At 45.1% G+C, this 18,838-nt stretch overlaps 1 protein-coding gene across 1 annotated transcript in view; it reads right to left on the reverse strand.

Moving 5' to 3' along the window:
* LOC147110530 (uncharacterized) overlaps positions 1 to 18,838 on the reverse strand; it is a 543,691-nt gene that overhangs the window by 13,674 nt on the left and 511,179 nt on the right. Inside the window, exons 9-10 of the mRNA XM_086000591.1 lie at positions 10,112 to 10,208; positions 2,332 to 2,383 (exon numbers count right to left, since the gene is read on the reverse strand). Of these exons, the coding sequence (XP_085856717.1) occupies positions 2,332 to 2,383; positions 10,112 to 10,208 (149 nt within the window). The remainder of the gene's footprint in view (positions 1 to 2,331; positions 2,384 to 10,111; positions 10,209 to 18,838) is intronic.

Consider the following 18,838-nt stretch of genomic DNA (forward strand, 5'->3'; position numbering starts at 1 on the left):
AAGTCCTCGGCTGCTTCTATACTGGTGTTGTTTATCTTGGATTCCAGGAGACCAGCGCCCGTGAGTCAGCCTTGGGCATTTACACTGCTAAATTTGGATCCCCCTATCCCGACAGTAGAATCGCAGACCCACAAAAAAACGAGCCTGCTCCCAGTATACCCAAGTCAGATTTAGCGCTGTAAACACCAAGAGCTAGGTCGTGAACTCAAGTCTCTCGGAGTCTGAATTACAACCATGCCAGCATAAAAGTGGTTATAGCCAGTGCCAACAGCAGTCATTCATCAAAATTACTGCTGGACAAGACGCATTCCAGTGATAACACCTGCATTATGTCTGAAAATAATGCAATTAAAATGAGTATTTTTAACTGCTTTGTGATGCTTCTTCGTTGTTGTGATAACATACCAATAAACTTAATTCTCGCTGGTACCTCTCAGTGTTATAATAAGGAATTATACTGCAGCATTATAAGAGTATTAAAAACCTTGTGTATGTTACATCAGGCTGGCTGCTTTCTGTTTGGTATTAGTATTAGCTGGCCTTGAATCAGGCATTGTTCGTATTTTTATTCTATTGACCACTGTACATGCATACAGTACTCTACCTTACGTGTGCATGTGCATGCTGGTTTTAGATGCAAATCTACTAACATTTACCAGCTGGCAATTGATGTATTTAATAATACAGGTGATAGATAAATGTAAGCATCAGTTTACTGATGTGCACAAGGCCTGTGTTTTGTGGCAGGATATCAAGTGAATTAAATTTATTTTTAATTAATTAGTCGACTGATGTTAAATTATTGAAGAGCTTACGCCACTTAAAATCTACCCTTTTGTAATAAGATTCACATTATCGTGACAGACACAATCAAAGTAATTTAAAACAAGTTAACACACAGCCATGGGCAAAGGAAATTTGATATCACAAGGCTTAGATTGCAATAGAAGAAAAAGTACTTAAAATATTACTGACAGTATCCAGACATGCTCCTTTAAGGGAGATCAACTCCATCTGTTTGAACTTTTACCACCAAAAAAAAGTGATCAGGATTTTCCTGTATTGAAAGTATGTGGAAAAGAGCACAGGCCTTAACTAAACCACTACGGGGAATCGCTTTGCTGTTAGATCCGTATTTATGTAAGTTAACAGCAAAACTAACAGTTTGCCTTGAAGTTCCGTATACATCTGAAAGCAATTAAAACAGAATTATAGGCAGACTGCTTCAGGGGGGGAAAACAAACGGGGCCAAAACAATTGAAAAACATTCCGTACTGCTGGAGAATTGGGGCACCATAAGTTTTATTAACTGTTTCACAAATATGATCATTGCAGGGTAGGGAATGTGGTCTGTCAGCTGTTGTAGATTTCAACATCTATCTATATATCAATATATATTTTACTTCATTGGCTGTAAAGCACTTTGGGATGTTCTGAGGTTGTGAAAAGTGCTATATAAATGCAAGTCTTTCTTTTTATATAATTTAAAGTCTGTATCTAGCATGCATCTCTAGCGTCACACCTCAAAGCATCACGTGCCTGTGGGGGCAACAAACTGTGATTGTCTCAGGTGACCACCAATGTACCACCTTATTTTTTGGGGGTGCGTCTTCATGCTGTAATTGCATCATCCCACCAGTGTTGGTGCTATATCACGTCAAATTTGCATCGCCCAGCTCCTCAATCTGTACTGCAGAGAAACTCCTGCGCTGAAACCAACTCGTCTTCTCTGCTTCCCAAATTGCTGCCAGTTTTGTCAAAGTATTGTATTAAGAAATATAAACAAGGGCGGACTGCTCGACTTTAACATGGGGACTGAATTACATCTGCACGCCCTGGTCAATTATCTCCTGTCCTCTAGCCCCCCCCCCCCCCCACACACACTTTCTACAGCAGGTTTAGTCTTCAAACACCATATGCAACACCACAGATCAACTAGTATATCTGTGAGGCCTGTATCTTTCGCTATCAGTAAGGTGCATAATAGTTTTACCTGAGCCACTCGTGATATGTTGCTTGAGTAAATTTGTTGTATTAGAGCACTGAGTGAGCTGCTGTCGTGCTATAGTGAACACTCAAGGTCCATCCCCCGCCACCCCCCCCCCCCGACTACCTGTGAGCAATGCCACAGGAGATGTACGAGTATTCTCTCTAAAATGTGAATACGTTTACTCTCTATGTATTCTCCAATGACTGGAAATTTGGATTCCGTTTGACTGTTCGGTGTTTTCAAAATGAATATTCCCAAGATTTGAAATGCAATTTTACCTGTCCAAACACTGTTGCCAAATACAAAATAGTTTTGCTTAAAGAACTGGAGGCTCCTCTTACCTGATCAATAGATCCCTTAGATTTGCAAATTCACAGTGTGCGCCGTTTTCAACTGGAAAAGGCGAAGAGAATAAATCAGCATGGGTCCAGAGAATCAATATAATTATTAACAGGGTTCACAGCAGAACCTCGCATTAAATGACTTCCCAAACTGTCCTCCCTTCTGTCGACACTAAAAGTACAGCAAATAAATTTCCATTATATTTGTAGTTTGAGCTCACGTTGCTCTTGTACAATGTGGAAAGGATAAAGGTCCCGATTTGATTTAATCTTCTAAATTATGCAGTATGGGAACTCAGGTACCAGTGTTCCTGCAAAGGTATAAGTATAAGAAAGCTAAACTCCATATTCCCTTTGGGGGAGAGGTTCTCGGTTCTTAGCATTTACAGTTTGAATCAGAAACATGTGAATTGAGCACACAAAAAAATCTGGCAACAGATTAGTTACACGCTGGCAACTTCTTGGCTCATCGTGCAGTGCGGCCCCTTGGTAAAAACATTTTAGCAGCAATACGTAAACTCACAGTAAATAAAAAGCAACCTGCAAACTTCTTGGCAACAGTCCTTAGAAGGCACCAGACATTTGCAGTAGTATATAATGTAGTGTGATAAAAATCAACAGCATTGAGAGAGAGAGAAACGGTTATAACTAAGAGCTTCACAGCGTATGTGTATGTGTAGAAACACAGCATAATGTCTTCTCAACTAACTGATGAGTTACACATTTGGCACTTTTTTCACTTGTCTGCACCATGCTGCGAAGGCAGCATTTCAGTAATTCTCCGAATGTGCCAACAGGAACTATAATAATGGCCTTTCTCAAAACATGCACAAGGTGTCCGACCAGCATTCACTTAAGACACCAGTGTTAAATGCTTCTATTCATGGCTGCTGAAAGACAGGTGCCACCTGCCACCCAGCTCTCCAGGCCATCGAGCTTGAATGGAATGAGATCAGAGGACGGTGGCCCCGAGGGGACCACTTTAGGAGTTTGAATTTTAAACAATCCTCTGCTGTTGTTACTATCCTATCTGTCCCATTCATAATTCAGATCTACCCGAGTTTCATTGTTAAATGTTAGCAGATTAGTTTTGGCCTGACTTTTAGCCGCTGAATTGAAAGTAAAACATTAATTGTTCATATACGGGTCTTTCCTTTGGAGTATTTACATTTTATTGTCATTAATCTAGCAAATTTTATGGAATATTTATTTTAAAAAAAAAACATTTATCATTGTCTCTTCACAGTAGCATGGATGAGAATGGGAGCCCAGAAATGGGAGACTAAACCTACTGGTACCTAATAAGCTTACAGAAACTATTGGTGTTCCAATATTCTGGACCACCACATATCCACCGTAGATCTGCCTGGCTGTATTTCAAATGAAATCTATTGAAACTATAGGAGCCATTTTATAGTTTGAGAGCTTCTGCTTCTTGGCCGATGGGTTCTACTGAGTAGAGTGTCCATGGAGGACGTCTTTGGGGTCCTATCTACGCTGTCGGACCCTGGTTTAAAGGTATTCATGAGGCCCGTGTCAGGCAGGCACCTCAGCCACCTATTAAACCAGCAGTGGAAAGATGGCGATGGGGTGGAAAACCAGCGGTAACTCTGCCACTCTGATTTTAACTCCAGTACTGCCCGGTTGGCACCGGGTGGAGGGAGTTATAACTCCCCTCCATGTTCTTCTCGTGGATTCCCCCACCCCCAAGAGCCTCTGAATGGAAACTTGCCATCCAGCTTTCTAGAATGATCCTGTGAGCAGGTGGCTCATATTTTAAAAAAGTGCCAGATCTTAAAGTCCCTTTTTAACAGGTTTCTTTGACATGTAAAAAGAAACCGGGTGAGTTTTAACTTGTGACCCCGAAATGTTGAATTTCTAAGACAGCTGTAGGGAAGTTCAGCTTAACCAGAATCAAATACATGTCCTGTAGAGCCCAACATCTCACTTGCTGACCTACATTTAACTCCTGCATTGCTACATGTTATTGGATTGACAGATCCAGAGAATTCAGGGACACTTGTGTGTTGGCAATAGTAAATTATCCTGCAAGTGAGTGTGGATCTAATCATATCCAAGCAACATGGTCTGTTCTGTTTATGCTGCACAGTGTGGGTCAAAAGTCAAAGTTCATGAAATGCATTTCCTTTCAATAAAATATATTTACAGGTACGAACTCCTAAGCTGCCAATCTGGAATAAATTTGTGTTGATCCAGCACCTCCTGACTACCATCTGTCACCCCTAATCCACAGTAATCCTGTGCAACGTATGTCTTAAAACATTTCTCCTGTTCAAGGAACGACATTAAAAACAAAATCAGGACATTGTACCATATTTTCCATATTTCCATGTTGCCTGCATACGTGATGATTGCAAAATTGGAACATTTTAGGATTTTTTTTTGTTCAAGGATTCAATCAATCTTTTGGTCGGATATTGGTTTCCATGGAGACTGGAGAGCACCAGCTGATGTGTTCTTATTTGCCTCAAGGTGACACATCACTGTGTCCAGATGGTGCGGCATTTGTATTCACAGGTGTTGTTCGATGGTTTTGCCAGGCCAATTTCACAGGAGTAATAATTAAATAATGCTGCCCATATCTTTCAAATCAGTGACAAAGTAAGATGTATAGAATTAATCTGCAGTTTCATATCAAAAACAGTTCGAGAGATAGAAACACTCTTCACAGTGCAGTACAACAATATGTAGCGTAATCCAAGCAAAGGCAATGCTTCTCTTTAAAATCAGTAACATGACAGCTCTATGTAACCATGCCACACACAGTACTTGTAACATTATGGAAACACCATGCCACACACAGTACTTGTAACATTATGGAAACATAATAAAGTCTTGCAGTTAAGTGACTGATACAAATACTAAAACAATAAAAAATAATAAAGCAGACGGCATTATTAAACCTGTCCAGTCTAAATTTTACCGGCTAGTTTGCTGACATGGTTTCATTTTGGTACTAGATTTCCTGCCGTTTGTTGACGCAACATTATAATGGCCCAGAACTTCGGTTCTCCACGGGTGAGTACGCACGGGGTACTCAACCGTAGGCCCAATGGAAGTGCTGGTTTTGTGCATGCACTGCGCATGCGCGGGAAACCGGCACTTCTGTTCCCTTGAACGAAGGGGTCCAGAGTTCGAACGCGTGCGCAGGAGAGGCTGCGCATGCGCATCGAACTTACGTTTTTTTTGCAGGTTTTCCCGGGAGGGTAAGTCTCCAGAAGTTACACATATAAAAAGCAGGCGTAAGGCCTACTTTTTACAAGGTAAGTGGTGAATTAATTAAAATTAAAACATTTTTCCACAGATTTATTATTTTTAAATACTTTAAAGCAAGGTAAGTTTATTTTCAGCCCCGTTAGAAAATAATATTTTTTTCAAAAATTTAAATTATTGTTTAAAATAGTTATTTCATGTAATTTATAGTTTATTTAAAAATGTGATGGTTTTTTAAAAATTTATTTGAAGATTTAGTGATGTTTTGGGGCCCGTAGTATTTATAAGTTTTAACTTATGAATGGGCATTCCCTGCTACGATTGGCTCCCCATGGCCCACGTGATCCCAGGGGACGCATCGAACTAACTGCGCCCCTGGGATACGCAAGCATTGCGCGCCGGCAGTTGGAGCAGGCCCCGGATCGGAATTCCACGGGGGCCAGGGGGCCCACAGCTCAACGGCCGGCGCGGTAGGTAAGTGCAGGTCGGGGGCTTGCACCCGCGGGAAGCCCCCGACCCAAATTTCTGGGCCATGAATATTACCCTAGTGTTCCTGCTGACCACAATTGCAAATGTTCTGTGAAAGAAAAATGCAACCTCACTGCTACCTACAAATCCTATCTGATTCTCAGATTGAAATTGCATATGATTACATAGAATATACAACAGGCCATTCAGCCCAACCAGTCCAAGCTGGCATTTATGCTCCACTCGAGCCTCCTCCCATCCTTCCTCATCTAAATCTATCAGCATAATCCTCTATTCCCTTCTCCCTCATCTAGCCTCCCCTTAAATGCATCTATAATATTCGCCTCAACTACTCCAACATATTTTGTCAATTTCACAAGTATTCAGCCAATCGTTTGTTTCTCCAGAATAAGCTTGCTATATAACATATGGGGACCTCTGGGGTGCTGAGTAGAAGCTAATCAGTAACCGTGGGTGCAAGGAAGAATGCTTGTTCAGTCTGAGCTTTGTATTTACATTGGGCTGTCGTTTACAATGTTGGGCGGTTCAGGAGGGCAGCTGCCCAATGACCACAGTTAGATCTGAAGTCCCACCTTGCTCCATTCTGTTCACAGAATATCCGTTGCATTCCTAGCCCTACAAAGTGCCTCAAATCTAAAGCTGTGACTTCTGGCAGCTGAAAGGGCCTGGTCTGAATGTGTAGGCTGCACATTTTTTGTCAATGACTGGCACACACTCTGTTTGAATGGAGGAAATTAGCAGAGAGAGAGAGCGCTGTGAACAGTACAAGACAAAAGGAACAAATACGCCAGTGTTTTTTTATAGAATAACTGCAGCATTTTCCACAATATAGCAACAAAGGGGCGATGAGAGCCTGTACAATCAGTTCTTTTTAGTTTTAGCCTCACATTAAGTAATGTTTTTTTTAAATTGGCAGAGGCTTGAACATGTTTCAAAAATACTGTACAGCAATAATACTTCACTGTCAACAAGATATACGAGACTCTTACTTTAAACCATTAGGGTATGTCAGTAGTTTAACATTCTGTTTTACTGTTGCTTTTAATAGTAGTCTCCTGGGTGGATATTTAGTGAGGAAAGACCAGGCTCAACTGTTGTAACTGAAACACCTTGAGCATGGAGGGATTCTTTGCAAATTGAAGTTAATTTGTAGTACGAGTAGAATTATTTAGGAAAACGTCCATTACATTGTCAAGAAGGGTTAGTTTAATGCTGTTTTCTGTGCAGGTTATGCAGTAGATTCCTACATTACAACAGCAACTACACTTCAAAAGTACTTCATAGGCTGTAAAGCGCTTTGGGATGTCCTGAGGTCGTGAAAGGTGCTATATAAATGTAAGTCTTTATTTCTTTCAGTTCAGCATCGTGGACAGTTGGTGTTGGTTTCAGACTGGGTCAACTCTGATTATCTGATCATATGTGAGAGCCCCAGGTGGGCAGAGGAAACACTTCAAGGACACCCTCAAAGCCTCCTTGAAAAAGTGTAACATCCTCATCGACACCTGGGAATCCCTGGCCCAAGACCGCACAAAGTGGAGGAGAAGCATCCGGGAAGGCGCCGAACACCTCGAGTCTCTTCGCTGGGAGCAAGCGGAAGCCAAGCACAGGCAGCGCAAGGAGCGCACGTCAACCCAAGCACCCCACCCACCCGCCCCTTCAACCACCGTCTGCCCCACCTGTGACAGAAACTGTAGGTCCCGCATTGGAATCATCAGTCACCTGAGAACTCATTTTTAATGTGGAAGCAAGTCATCCTCGGTTCCGAGGGACTGCCTAAGAAGAAGAAGATGTGACTGGTGGCAGTCACATTACGGCCATGTTGCATGCTTTAGGTTGCAGCTGAAAAGGCATCCCAAGGAATCTAACAAACAGGGCCTTGTGATAATTAGTGGCGCTCATTGTGTCGCTCTGAACTCTTGGGTGGTATTTAAGACCCAAGCATTTTTTACTGGTTCAGTAAATGGACACCCATGTCTGACGATCCTTGCTCTCAATTAAACAGGAGAGGATTCTTGCCCTTGGAAATCTTTTGCTCAGAGGGCATAGATTTAAGGTGATTGGAATAAGGGTGGTGGAAGCAGATTCATTAGTAACTTTCAAAAGGGAACTGGATCAATACTTGAAGGGGAAAAATTTGCAGGGGCATGAGGAAAGAGCAGGGGAGTGGAACTAATTGGAAAGCTCTTTCAAAGGCACAGACATGATGGGCTAAATGGCCTCCAGCCTAGATTATGTGCTGTATCATTCTATGATTAAATGATATACATCTACTATAGCCATTTTGAACAAAGACTTCATACACTGAATCTTATTTAACAGCTTTCTGATTGAGCGGCTTGTCTGTTTGCAGTCTGGTTTGTTGCTGTAGTATAAAACCAAAAAAGGATGGAACCACAAATCATTTAGCACCTGAACTTTTGTAAGGTCCCATCTGACGCATTCACCTGACTGTCTTTCAAATGCCCGACTGACCTGCTGTATATTCCCTCCATTACAGTTTGGGAGTATTTCACAGAGAACATTAGATTAAAGTGATAATTTGCTCAAGCATTATTCAATTACATTATAATTGAAGAATGGCTGGTTGAAAGGAATAGGTTAACAGCTCTGCTGCTTTATAGAGACCACTACAGGATGTTTAAAGCTAAAGCAATAGCCAAAGTTGCACATCTTTAGCCAGGTACTATGGCTTTTATGATGAATTCTCATTAATTTTTTCACCAGCAAATTAGCAGGGAAATTACATTGCGTGATTTTGATATACAAACACGTGACACATTCATATCAAATTCCTATGTCTGCTATTTAACAAAGGTGTTAACCTGTTTATGTTAAATGGGTTAATTCATCAGAAAAGAGAGAGCTTGGATTAATATAGAGCCTTTCACATCCTCAGACTGTTCCAAAGCGCTTTACAGCCAATTAAGTACTTTTGAAGTGTCGTCACTGTTGTAATGTAGGCAAACGTGGCATCTAATTTGTGCACAATAATGTTCCAAAAACGGCAATAAGATAAATGACCAGTTAATCTGTTTTTAGTGATATTGGTTGAGGGCTAAATATTGGTCAGGACACTGGGAGAACTCCCCTGCTCCTCTTCGAATAGTGCCGTGGGATCTTTTGCGTCCACCCTAGAGGCCTGGCAGCATTTCAGTTTAATGCCTCATCTGAATGACGATACCTCTGACTGTGCAGCACTCCTTCAGTACTGCACCCACTGAAATGTCAGCCTAGATTATGTGCTGAGTGGGGCTTGAACCCACAACCTTCTAATTACCTGTGCTAAAATATTTGACAAAGCAACTTGATATTAACTTGATATTTGTATGGCAATATTGCACAATGTAATATAGAGTTTATGAGCAAAACTGAGTATTTATTTTCCATTAACCCCTGCCACTATTGTACAGTAAACACAGTCTTCAAAGTCCAATTGGCTAGTTTTCTATCTTTGATCAAGATAATGCATTAATAACTTGAGCTCCTGAATACATAAGAATGCAGGTACTAGGATTACAATAAATATTCTTAATGGTAATTACTTAGTTTGGATAAAGCGAAGATTTTACTTTCTGCGGAGGCATTCTGATCAGAAGTCTTTTACTGTACAGGTAATTAATCTGAGTTCAGTGAAACGCCTCTAGGTAGCACGTCTATCGTGGGAATTGAAAGTTGAGCAGATGGCACTGTTCCGTTGAACAATGCAGGTGAGTCAGTGAAAGCAGTGCTGCCAGTTAACGTGAATGTGTGCTGTGAGCCCTAAACTGCTTTTCAAGCTTCACTTCCAAAGCAGGGGATTCCAGCAACAAGGCAGGTGTGACAGTTGTGACAACCACATGATGCTGAATAATGTTGTACACAACTTATTTTTAACCCATTAGTGGTACAAAATATAACATGTATGGTTATTGCCTTTGAATTCATAATTTCTCACTGAGGTTAATAATTACTTTATATCTGGTAGCAGCACAATGTTTAAACTCAGAAGTAAATTGGGTTTGTTAACATCAATATCCACAGGTTATTGATCGATATGGAACTGCTACTGTTCTTTTACCTTCGATAATTCCCCACTTGGTTTTCCTGCCCAAAATCTTCTTCCCGTTCACTTGATGTTCCTGGTCTGTGCCCACAACTGCAAAGGGAATTTTTTCCTGTAGGAGGGAAACCACAAGAGCAATTATTTATATAAAAAAAGAGCTTGCATTTATATATTGCCTTTCATGACCTCAGGATGTCCCAAAATGCTTTACAGCCATGGAAGTACTTTTGAAGTGTAGTCACTGTTGTAATGTAGAAAACGCGGTAGCCAATTTGCGCACAGCAAGGTCCCACAAACAGCAATGTATTTTCCTCTGCTTCAAGTATTCATCCAAATATTCCCTTACGAGGCAATGTCTCCACCTCAGCCAGTCCTTGTGGCTCCAACAACCCTATGCATCAATAAACTTCTCCCAACTTTTCTTCTCACTCTTTTGGCAACAATTTTAAATTGGTAACTGCTCATCACCGGTTTCCCAATTAGGTTTGAAATAGTTTCAGCTTGCTCCTGATAGCAGTAGTTTCTCATCCCTGGGATCATCCTGGTGAATCTAAGCTGTGCATTCTCTAAGGCTATAATGTCCTTTCTATAATGTGGTGACCAAAACTGTACACGTTACTCTAACTCTGATACACTAAAAGGCCTGGACCAGCGTTACTCCATCTATAACTTACTCCATCTATAACTGTCTACTAGGGGGTCAATGGTTCTCTTGTCGATTGACTGATATAGAGAACTCAATGGGGTCGATTTTAACTCGGGTGCGGGGAATTATCGGGTTCCCCGAGTTTGGTGTTTCCCACACGAATCTAAATGGGTGTGTGAGATTGATGCAATTTTAACTCAATTGGCCAATTGATTTCCAACGTGTGGGAGCCTTTGGCAAATGAGTATTTCCAGTCAGAAAGTCGCATAATATGACGTCATTATTGCTGCTGCATTTAGGGTCTGCAACAAGCCTTGCTTCTTCTGCAGGCTGCCAACCTTTTGGCATTTGCTGATACACTGAGCTGGAAGCAGAATGGCAAGAGAAAGACCGAGGTCTGCACCCCGTTTTGACGACGTTGCCCTGCAGGCTTTAGTGGAGGGAGCAAGAGCTCACAAGGAGGTGCTCTTCCCTTCATCAGGGAGGAAGATGCCTCCCCAACAGACAAAGGCTGCATGGCTGCAAGTGGCAGAGGAGGTCAACTCCTTATCGGCTACCCACAGAACCTGGATACAGTGCAGGAAGAGATTTCATGACCTTCAGCACACTGGAAAAGTGAGTATGAAGTTCCCATCACTCTCAATCTGATCCCCATTGCCTCTCCTCACCAGCACTCAGCTTTAGCAATCTCTTCCTCCACATCCCACTTGACACTGACATCCATGCACCCTTACCCATTCCCCCTCTCTATGCTCACATTCACCTAACTATTCGACTATGCAGCCCTCACACTCCGATTCAGATTCAGATTCAGATTCAGATTAGATTTATCTGCCATATGTAACAAGTACAAAGGAATGCTTGTTCCCTGTAGGGACGCGTCAGCTATACATACAGCACCGCGTTCAGAGTCAATACAATGGCTTCCCGTGGCAGTGGGAGCACGATGTCCCTCAGCCGCTCCGTCCTCCTCTTCACCGCGGCCTCCTCCTCACTGTTGCCGGCTCCACGTGTGGTGGCCTGCTTCTCCCGCTCTGGCCACCATGCCCGGCTCCCCTCCTCCCATCCGGACTGCGAGTTACCCGAAATGGCGCTGCTGGCCGACGTGCTGCAGCGTGTCGTGAGTCTGCTGCTGCTGCTCGTTGCGCTGCGCTCCTCCGCCCAACTCGCGAACACATCGTCGGGATGTGAATGCTCCAATTCGGCCTCCTCTTCACCGTTGCTGGCTCCACGCTCCACGGCCCGGGGCCTACTTCTCTCTCTTCGCGGGTCGGCCTCTGGCCGCCATGCTCGGCTCCCCTCCTCCCAGTCGGAATTCCTTCCCGCCGAGGAGCTGCCGGCCGATGTGCTCCAGCGGGTCGGCTTGGCTGCTGCTGCTGCTCACCGCGCTGCGCTGCCTCTGCCCGACTCGCCGAGCACCTCGCTCCGGTTGCGGGAGCGAGCGGCGAGAGCTGGCCGCCCGAAGCAGGGAGAGCGATCTCAGCACCGGACCGTCACGGCCGCCATCTTGACTCCCTATCAGTCTGATGCTATGAAAACAACTGACAACACACAGGGAGGGCCCTTGGTCTTGCCACCTCACTCCATCTTTGTCTCCTTCTAAGCATCTATGCTATGGATTCTCTACACTCACTCCTTCATTCTCACTCAAACTCCACTTGTCTCCCTCATTGCAAGAAAAGAGAGCTCACAATAAAAGAGAACGAGCGAGGACAGGAGGAGGGCCACCATCAGTAGCCCACCTCACCCCCTGGGAAGAGGCGGTCCTGGAGATCGTAGGACTGGAGGATGAGGCGCAAGTAGGGGACGGACAGACGGGTGCATCACAGCAAGCTGGTGACAGAATAGTTTTCCATCTCTCTCATTGACATTGCATGAGTTGCTGATAATGATTCTGAAGCTATAACAGATGGACCTATGATCATCTGCAACATGCAATGTGCATGTAACCTTGACCTCACATCTCTAACTCTTTCCTTTACTCCCCCACAGGACCATTGAGAGCCCCCTCTGAGGGCGCAGCGTCAGCAGAATTCAGCGCACCCAGCACCAGCGCAGACACTCACACCGCGGTGGGACCTTCGGGACATAGAGTAGTGTTGTCACATGGTGTATCACAGCTCACAAGTGAGCATCAGCAGATTGTGGAGACAGGGACGGCAGTGGAGAGTGCTAGTCGGAGGGCGCAGGACTCTGCCAGCTCGGCTCAGCTGCATGTCGACCCTCTGCCTCTGGGTCCATCCATAAGATCAGCGGGGCTGGAACTCCAGGAACAGATGCAGGAGTCTCTGGCAGGTTTGTCTCCAGGGTCGATGTGAGTGTGGAGCGAATGGAGGAGTCCATAGCGACCATGAGCAGAGCCTTTGTGGAGTCATTAGCGCATGAACGCATCACCATGGAAAGGATGGCAACCTCCATGGAGGAAATAAGTCGCCAGGGTATGGAAAACATGGTGAGTGTTCATAATAGAATGACATCTGTTGAGGAGCGATGGGCATCTATTGAACAGAGAAACCAGACCTTCATGGAAGTCCTTCTGAGTAGGACTGCCAGTGCAGATACGGGTCCCCATGGCCCCCTGATGTGCAACAAGGTGCTCTCAAGCCACTTCCAAGCACTGGCCCCTTCTGGCCTGTGCAGCTTCAGGTGGGTGAGCACCAGCCTGGTGCTCCTGTTGCTGCTGCTGTTGTTCCTGGTTCTGCTGGTGCCACGCTAGTGTTTGAGCTCATCTAATGCCCAGAAGGGAAGGAAATAAATGGCTCCCATGCTTCTGGTATATGCCTCCGTTGAGGAAGCGCTGAGTGAAGGTGGCGAGCGGGGTTTCCCAGGAGGTCACACTGGAGATGTGTGTGAGGCTCCAACCTTCCACAGGTGTGGTTAAGCCTGGTAAAAGTTGCCCCAGGCCTCAAACAACAAAGTCCTGCCACCTGCAAATGATGACTGATCAAATCTCCTCTTTAATGGTTGACATGTAGCTGATAGTCAGCAAGCCAATAGTGCTCACGCCAGGTTTCACAGGCGTGATCCCCACCAGGCGTGTTTTACGTGGGAAAAGGTTTAAAAATGCAAGGGCCTGCTGAAATGGGATTATAAAGGCCAATTATTGCTGATTAAGGGCCTTAAAGACCAGTCCCGCCTGTTAGTGGCGGGACTGATTCGGGACCATCAGACACGCCTGGGTTAAAATGGCTCGGGGTCGGGAGCCAGGCGCGGGGGGTCCCGACCCCCAGTTTTTGCGATTTAAACCCCCCACACGCCTCAAAGCCCGCCTCACGGCTGAGTTAAAATCAACCCCAATGTGTGGGAATCATTAGTTCCAATAACAACTTGCATTTATACAGTGTGTTTAATGTAGTAAAACATCCCAAGGCATGTCACAGGAGTGTTATCGGACAGAATTTGACACCGAGCCACATAGAGATATTAGAACAGGAGGTAGGTTTTAATCAGCAACTTAAAGGAAGAGAGAGAGTCGGAGAAGTTTAGAGAGAGAATTCCAGAGCTTAGGGCGTAGACAGCTGAAGGCACGACCGCCAATGACGGATCGATGGAAAATCGGGGATGTGCAAGGGGCCAGATTTGGAGGAGCGTAGAGATCTCGGAGGGTTGCATCACTGAAACTGGAGCCAGAAGCTCATGGAGATATAGCACGAATCTTATGAACCATCTAAATAAGAGGACATAGTTATCATTGCTTCAGCATTCCTGGTATCTGTAACTTGTGTTATTTCAATCAGACAAGTAAATTGAGCTATTGAAAGATTAGCTAAAAAATAACAACTAATTTAGGCAATAATTCCGACACTTTGTTTAGTCTTTATTTGCACAACTAGACAACAGGTGTACACAAAGAGATGAGTCAGAAATAATCGGACATAATCTGATGGAATATGAAATTAAAGAGGCAGGAAAGGCAGATATACAATAACCCTTCTGGCTGCATTTTTGTATTTACTTTGAAGCACTATATAAACGCAGTAAGTATATGGGGGAGAAATTCCGTACCTTAGTGCCTCCCGTTAAGCAAAACCTATCGCCCCAAACGGGGTGCTACTCAATTTCTCCCCTACTGAGTTTCTAATTTTTAAATGGAATTCAATTTTAATTTGTAAAATATTAATTGAATTGTTGAATCTGGTTTTACTGTTATGTAAGTTTGACACTTTGTGGAACAATAAATTTGTCGGCTAGGCAGTGATTTATAGATATGGTCAATCCATCTTCTTTATTACCTTTCTACCAGATTCAGCCAGGAGAACAGAGTAATCTACACATTTATCATTCCACATAATATAGTCTGACAGGGAACATTACTGGGACTCCAAGTCATTGTGGCAAATTTACATTGGAAGATTGCTGCAGAAACAGACACTAATCAATTTGACTAGCTTGGACTTTTATATGATGGGTGTTTATCTCACATCTTCAACCTTTCACATTTCTGTTTACGACAGCCTCGTGAAGCTTGTTATTATTAGTGTCAAAAGTGTAGATCTGACTGTGACTAACATTGAGACATTTTTAAAATCTGGTTCCAGGTTCAGTTAAAGATATGACAGTCTGGCTGATGTACATGAGAACAGAGACTATAGTATGCTGGAATGAAACAAAGAGCAGTTTTAATATGCTAATCCCTGTTCATTTCAAAACCATTTGCATTGTTTTGTCCAGAAGTATTTCTGATATCTGTATAGCTGCTGGTCTCTGGTAGCACAAATATCAACTTGGTCCATCGAGCCCATGCCAGCTCTCTGCAAGAGCACTTCAGCTAGTCCCACTCCCCAGCCCTTTCCCATAGCCCTGCAAATGTTTTTCCTTCAGGTACTTATCCAATTCCCTTTTGAAAGTCACGATTGAATCTGCCGCCACCACCCTTTCAGGCAGTGCATTCCAGATCCTCACCACTCACTGTGTAAAAAAGTTTTTCCTCGTGTCGCCTTTGGTTCTTTTGCCAAACACCTTAAATCTGTGTCCTCTGGTTTGCGACCCTTCCGTCAATGGGAACAGTTTCTCTCTATCTACTCTGTCCAGAACCCTCATGATTTTGAACACCTCTATCAAATCTCCTCTCAACCTTCTCTGCTCTAAAGAGAACAACTCCAGCTTCTCTAGTCTATCCACATAACTGAAGTCCCTCATCCCTGGAATCATTCTCGTAAATCTTTTCTGCACCCTCTCTAAGGCCTTCACATCCTTCCTAAAGTGCGGTGCACAGAATTGGACACAGTACTCCAATTGAGGGCAAACCAGTGTTTTATAAAGGTTTAGAAAGGGTTCAAGAGTTACCCTCAAACACCACCCATCCTTTGTGTTTGATATCCTGTGGATGTCTGACAGCCTGATTGTAATTGTGAGAGGTATACATTTGATGTCCTCTATTTCTGGGTAGAACTTCAAAGGAGTTTCCTACATTACAACAGTGACTACACTTCAAAAGCACTTCATTGGCTGTAAAGCACTTTGAGATGTCCTGAGGTTGTGAATGGCGCTATATAAATGCAAGTCTTTCTTCTTTTGAGTTGTAATGTACATCCCGGGCACACTTGAGCCAATTCAGCAGTCCCCTTTGAGAGGGGCAGGAGGCTCTGTGGTAGGTTAGTAGCAAACCCTCGTGTAACGTTATGGTCAGGCCCAGCTTTACTGTTGAGTTTAGTGCCAGAAATATGGCTTATTTTCTGTATTCCAAAGAGGAATAGCTATGGTCTGTATATTACTTAAAATATGCCGTGCATCTTTGCTACTGTTTACTTATCTGCATATTGTTAACATTCGGTAGTTTATAGCCAGAGTCATGGTCTGATGGAACGTTTATTCTACCACTTGTCAAAGTAAAGGAGATCACACGTGATCCAGTAAGCCGAATACAGTAACAAAGATTTCTGTTCAACCCCCTGGGTTCACTATAATTACACAAATATTGGGCACACTCTGTTTTTTAGGGAGTGAGGGCTTGTTTACTGGAGTGGTCTTTGGTACTGAACAAATGAAATGGAAGAGCACAGAAATGCTGAGATTGGTCTTAGGAGATTGCTGCTCAAATGGACATCCTTGACCTTTGTGTGCAGCTCTCCCTTGGTGAGTTTGCCTGGTGCCACTTCCCCAGCCAATCCCTGCTGGGCCCACAATCCTCTCTGATAAAAGGGAGGAGGGAATCTATCTTTGTGGTGTTATATTTAATTGGAGACCCAACTGCAAAACTCGAGACCAACAATAACGTGGGTTTCTGATGCCTTTGGGTCACCAGAGTCTGGCACTTTGTACTACAGTGTGTGGTGCTGGCTGATGAAGTACTGTATGTTTACAATTGACGGCCCTTTAGTTACAAAAAGCCCTGCACTGCAATGGGTTGGTGCTCTAATATTAATATGCTGTGCCACACAACAGTAGGATAAAGGTATGGGCCTAGAAATTCAGTATAGCCACTTTTGGGGCAGTAAAGTCAGGCGGGCGCTAAAGTTTGCGCCCGCCGGAAAGTGGAGGCCACTTCGCCGATATTCAGTAGCTTTGGCCAAGGAGTTTGCTCGAGCACTAAAACTGGCGTTGCACCCCTATCTTTAGGCTCTAAGCCGGCAGTGCAGACTGATAGCGCCGAGGCCGGGCGCAGCGCAGGTGCGGTCATGTTTTGATTGACAGCAGACACCCTGGCGCCGGCCAGCTCTTAAAGGGGGAAGGGTCGACTTGGTCTGCTGCCACGCCCTGGATACTGCAGCCCTCCAGCTAGGCCTAAACACTGCTGCTGGGGAGAAATAGCGCCAGCAAGGATGCAGAGGGCCCGTGAGCGAGCGCAGCGCTTCTCTGCCCATGATTTAAAGGTGCTGGTTAGGGCTTTGGAGAGAAGAGATATCTTGTTCCCGGACAGTGGCAAGAAGGCTCCCAAGAGGGTGTACAGGAGAGCCTGGAGGGAAATCGGCCAGAGGGTCACAGCCAACAGCGATGTCCCCAGGGCTGGTGACCAATGCCGGAAAAAGTTTAACGACCTCACTCGGTTGGTCAGGGTGAGTACCCTTTCCAGTGTCCTCCTCATCCTTGCATGTGCACCTCACATTATGGGCAAAGGGACCTCAAAGGCCTAATGGCCAGCCCTCCTCCAGCAGCTATGGCACTGGCATGAACATCAATAGCACTTTCTGCACTTTACACACTGGCCAAGCTATTCGACCATGGGAGGCAGTGCACACAACAACAGGGCACCACACTGGCCAAGCTATTCGACCATGGGAGGCAGTGCACACAACAACAGGGCACCACACTGTACTTAGAGGCCGTCCTTTCTCTTGCAGGCCAAGCTGGCCGAGAATCTGAAGAGCCGGACTGTCACCGGGGGAGGCCGTGCCCAGTTCCAGGAGCTCAGTGACCTGGAGGAGCGCGTGGGTCGACTCATGGGTGCCCGGGTGATTGGCCCCGTTGCAATTGGAGATGCCGACCCTGTGCTGGGCCCCAATGGTAAGGACATGACCGTTTGGACCTCTCTCGTTCCCCTTGCGCTTCAGATCTACATCCTTTGCCACTGTCCGAACAATGCGCATAATGCCACCACTCATGCCTCCCTCGCTGACGCCCTGTCCTCACTCTAAAGCTACTCTTGTGCCTTCCTGCTTTCAGCTGGTGAGGAGGAGGTCCCTGAAGCTGCGAGTGTCAGTCCCTCGGAAGAGGAGGACGATGAGGAGCAAGAGGAAGGCAGCACATCGGGGGAACCCTCATCCGCGCCAGGGGATGGCAATGGAGGGGACACGTCTTGCCTGGAGGAGAGCCAGGGGGAAGTGTTGCAGGGGGGTGTAGCTCCTGTGCCCAGTGGCGTCCAGCCACGCGGGAAGGGTCGGGCAGCACGGCGGCCTTCTCCCCAGAGGGGGGAAGTGTTGCAGGGGAGTGTAGCTCCTGTGCCCAGTGGCATCCTGCCACGCGGGAAGGGTCGGACAGCTCGGCGGCCTTCTCCCCAGAGGGGGGAAGTGTTGCAGGGGAGTACAGTTGCTGGGCCCAGTGGCGTCCAGCCACGCGGGAAGGGTCGGCCAGCTCGGCGGCCTTCTCCCCAGAGGGAGAGTCCGGCCTCCAGTCCGGAGACGGTCCTCGCCCAGGAGGTGCGCCTCCTTGATCAAATG

The sequence above is a fragment of the Somniosus microcephalus genome, chromosome 11 (assembly GCF_052327205.1).
Source record: "Somniosus microcephalus isolate GS21.2 chromosome 11, FLI_Smic_1.0, whole genome shotgun sequence".
NCBI classification, from domain to species: Eukaryota; Metazoa; Chordata; class Chondrichthyes; order Squaliformes; family Somniosidae; genus Somniosus; species Somniosus microcephalus.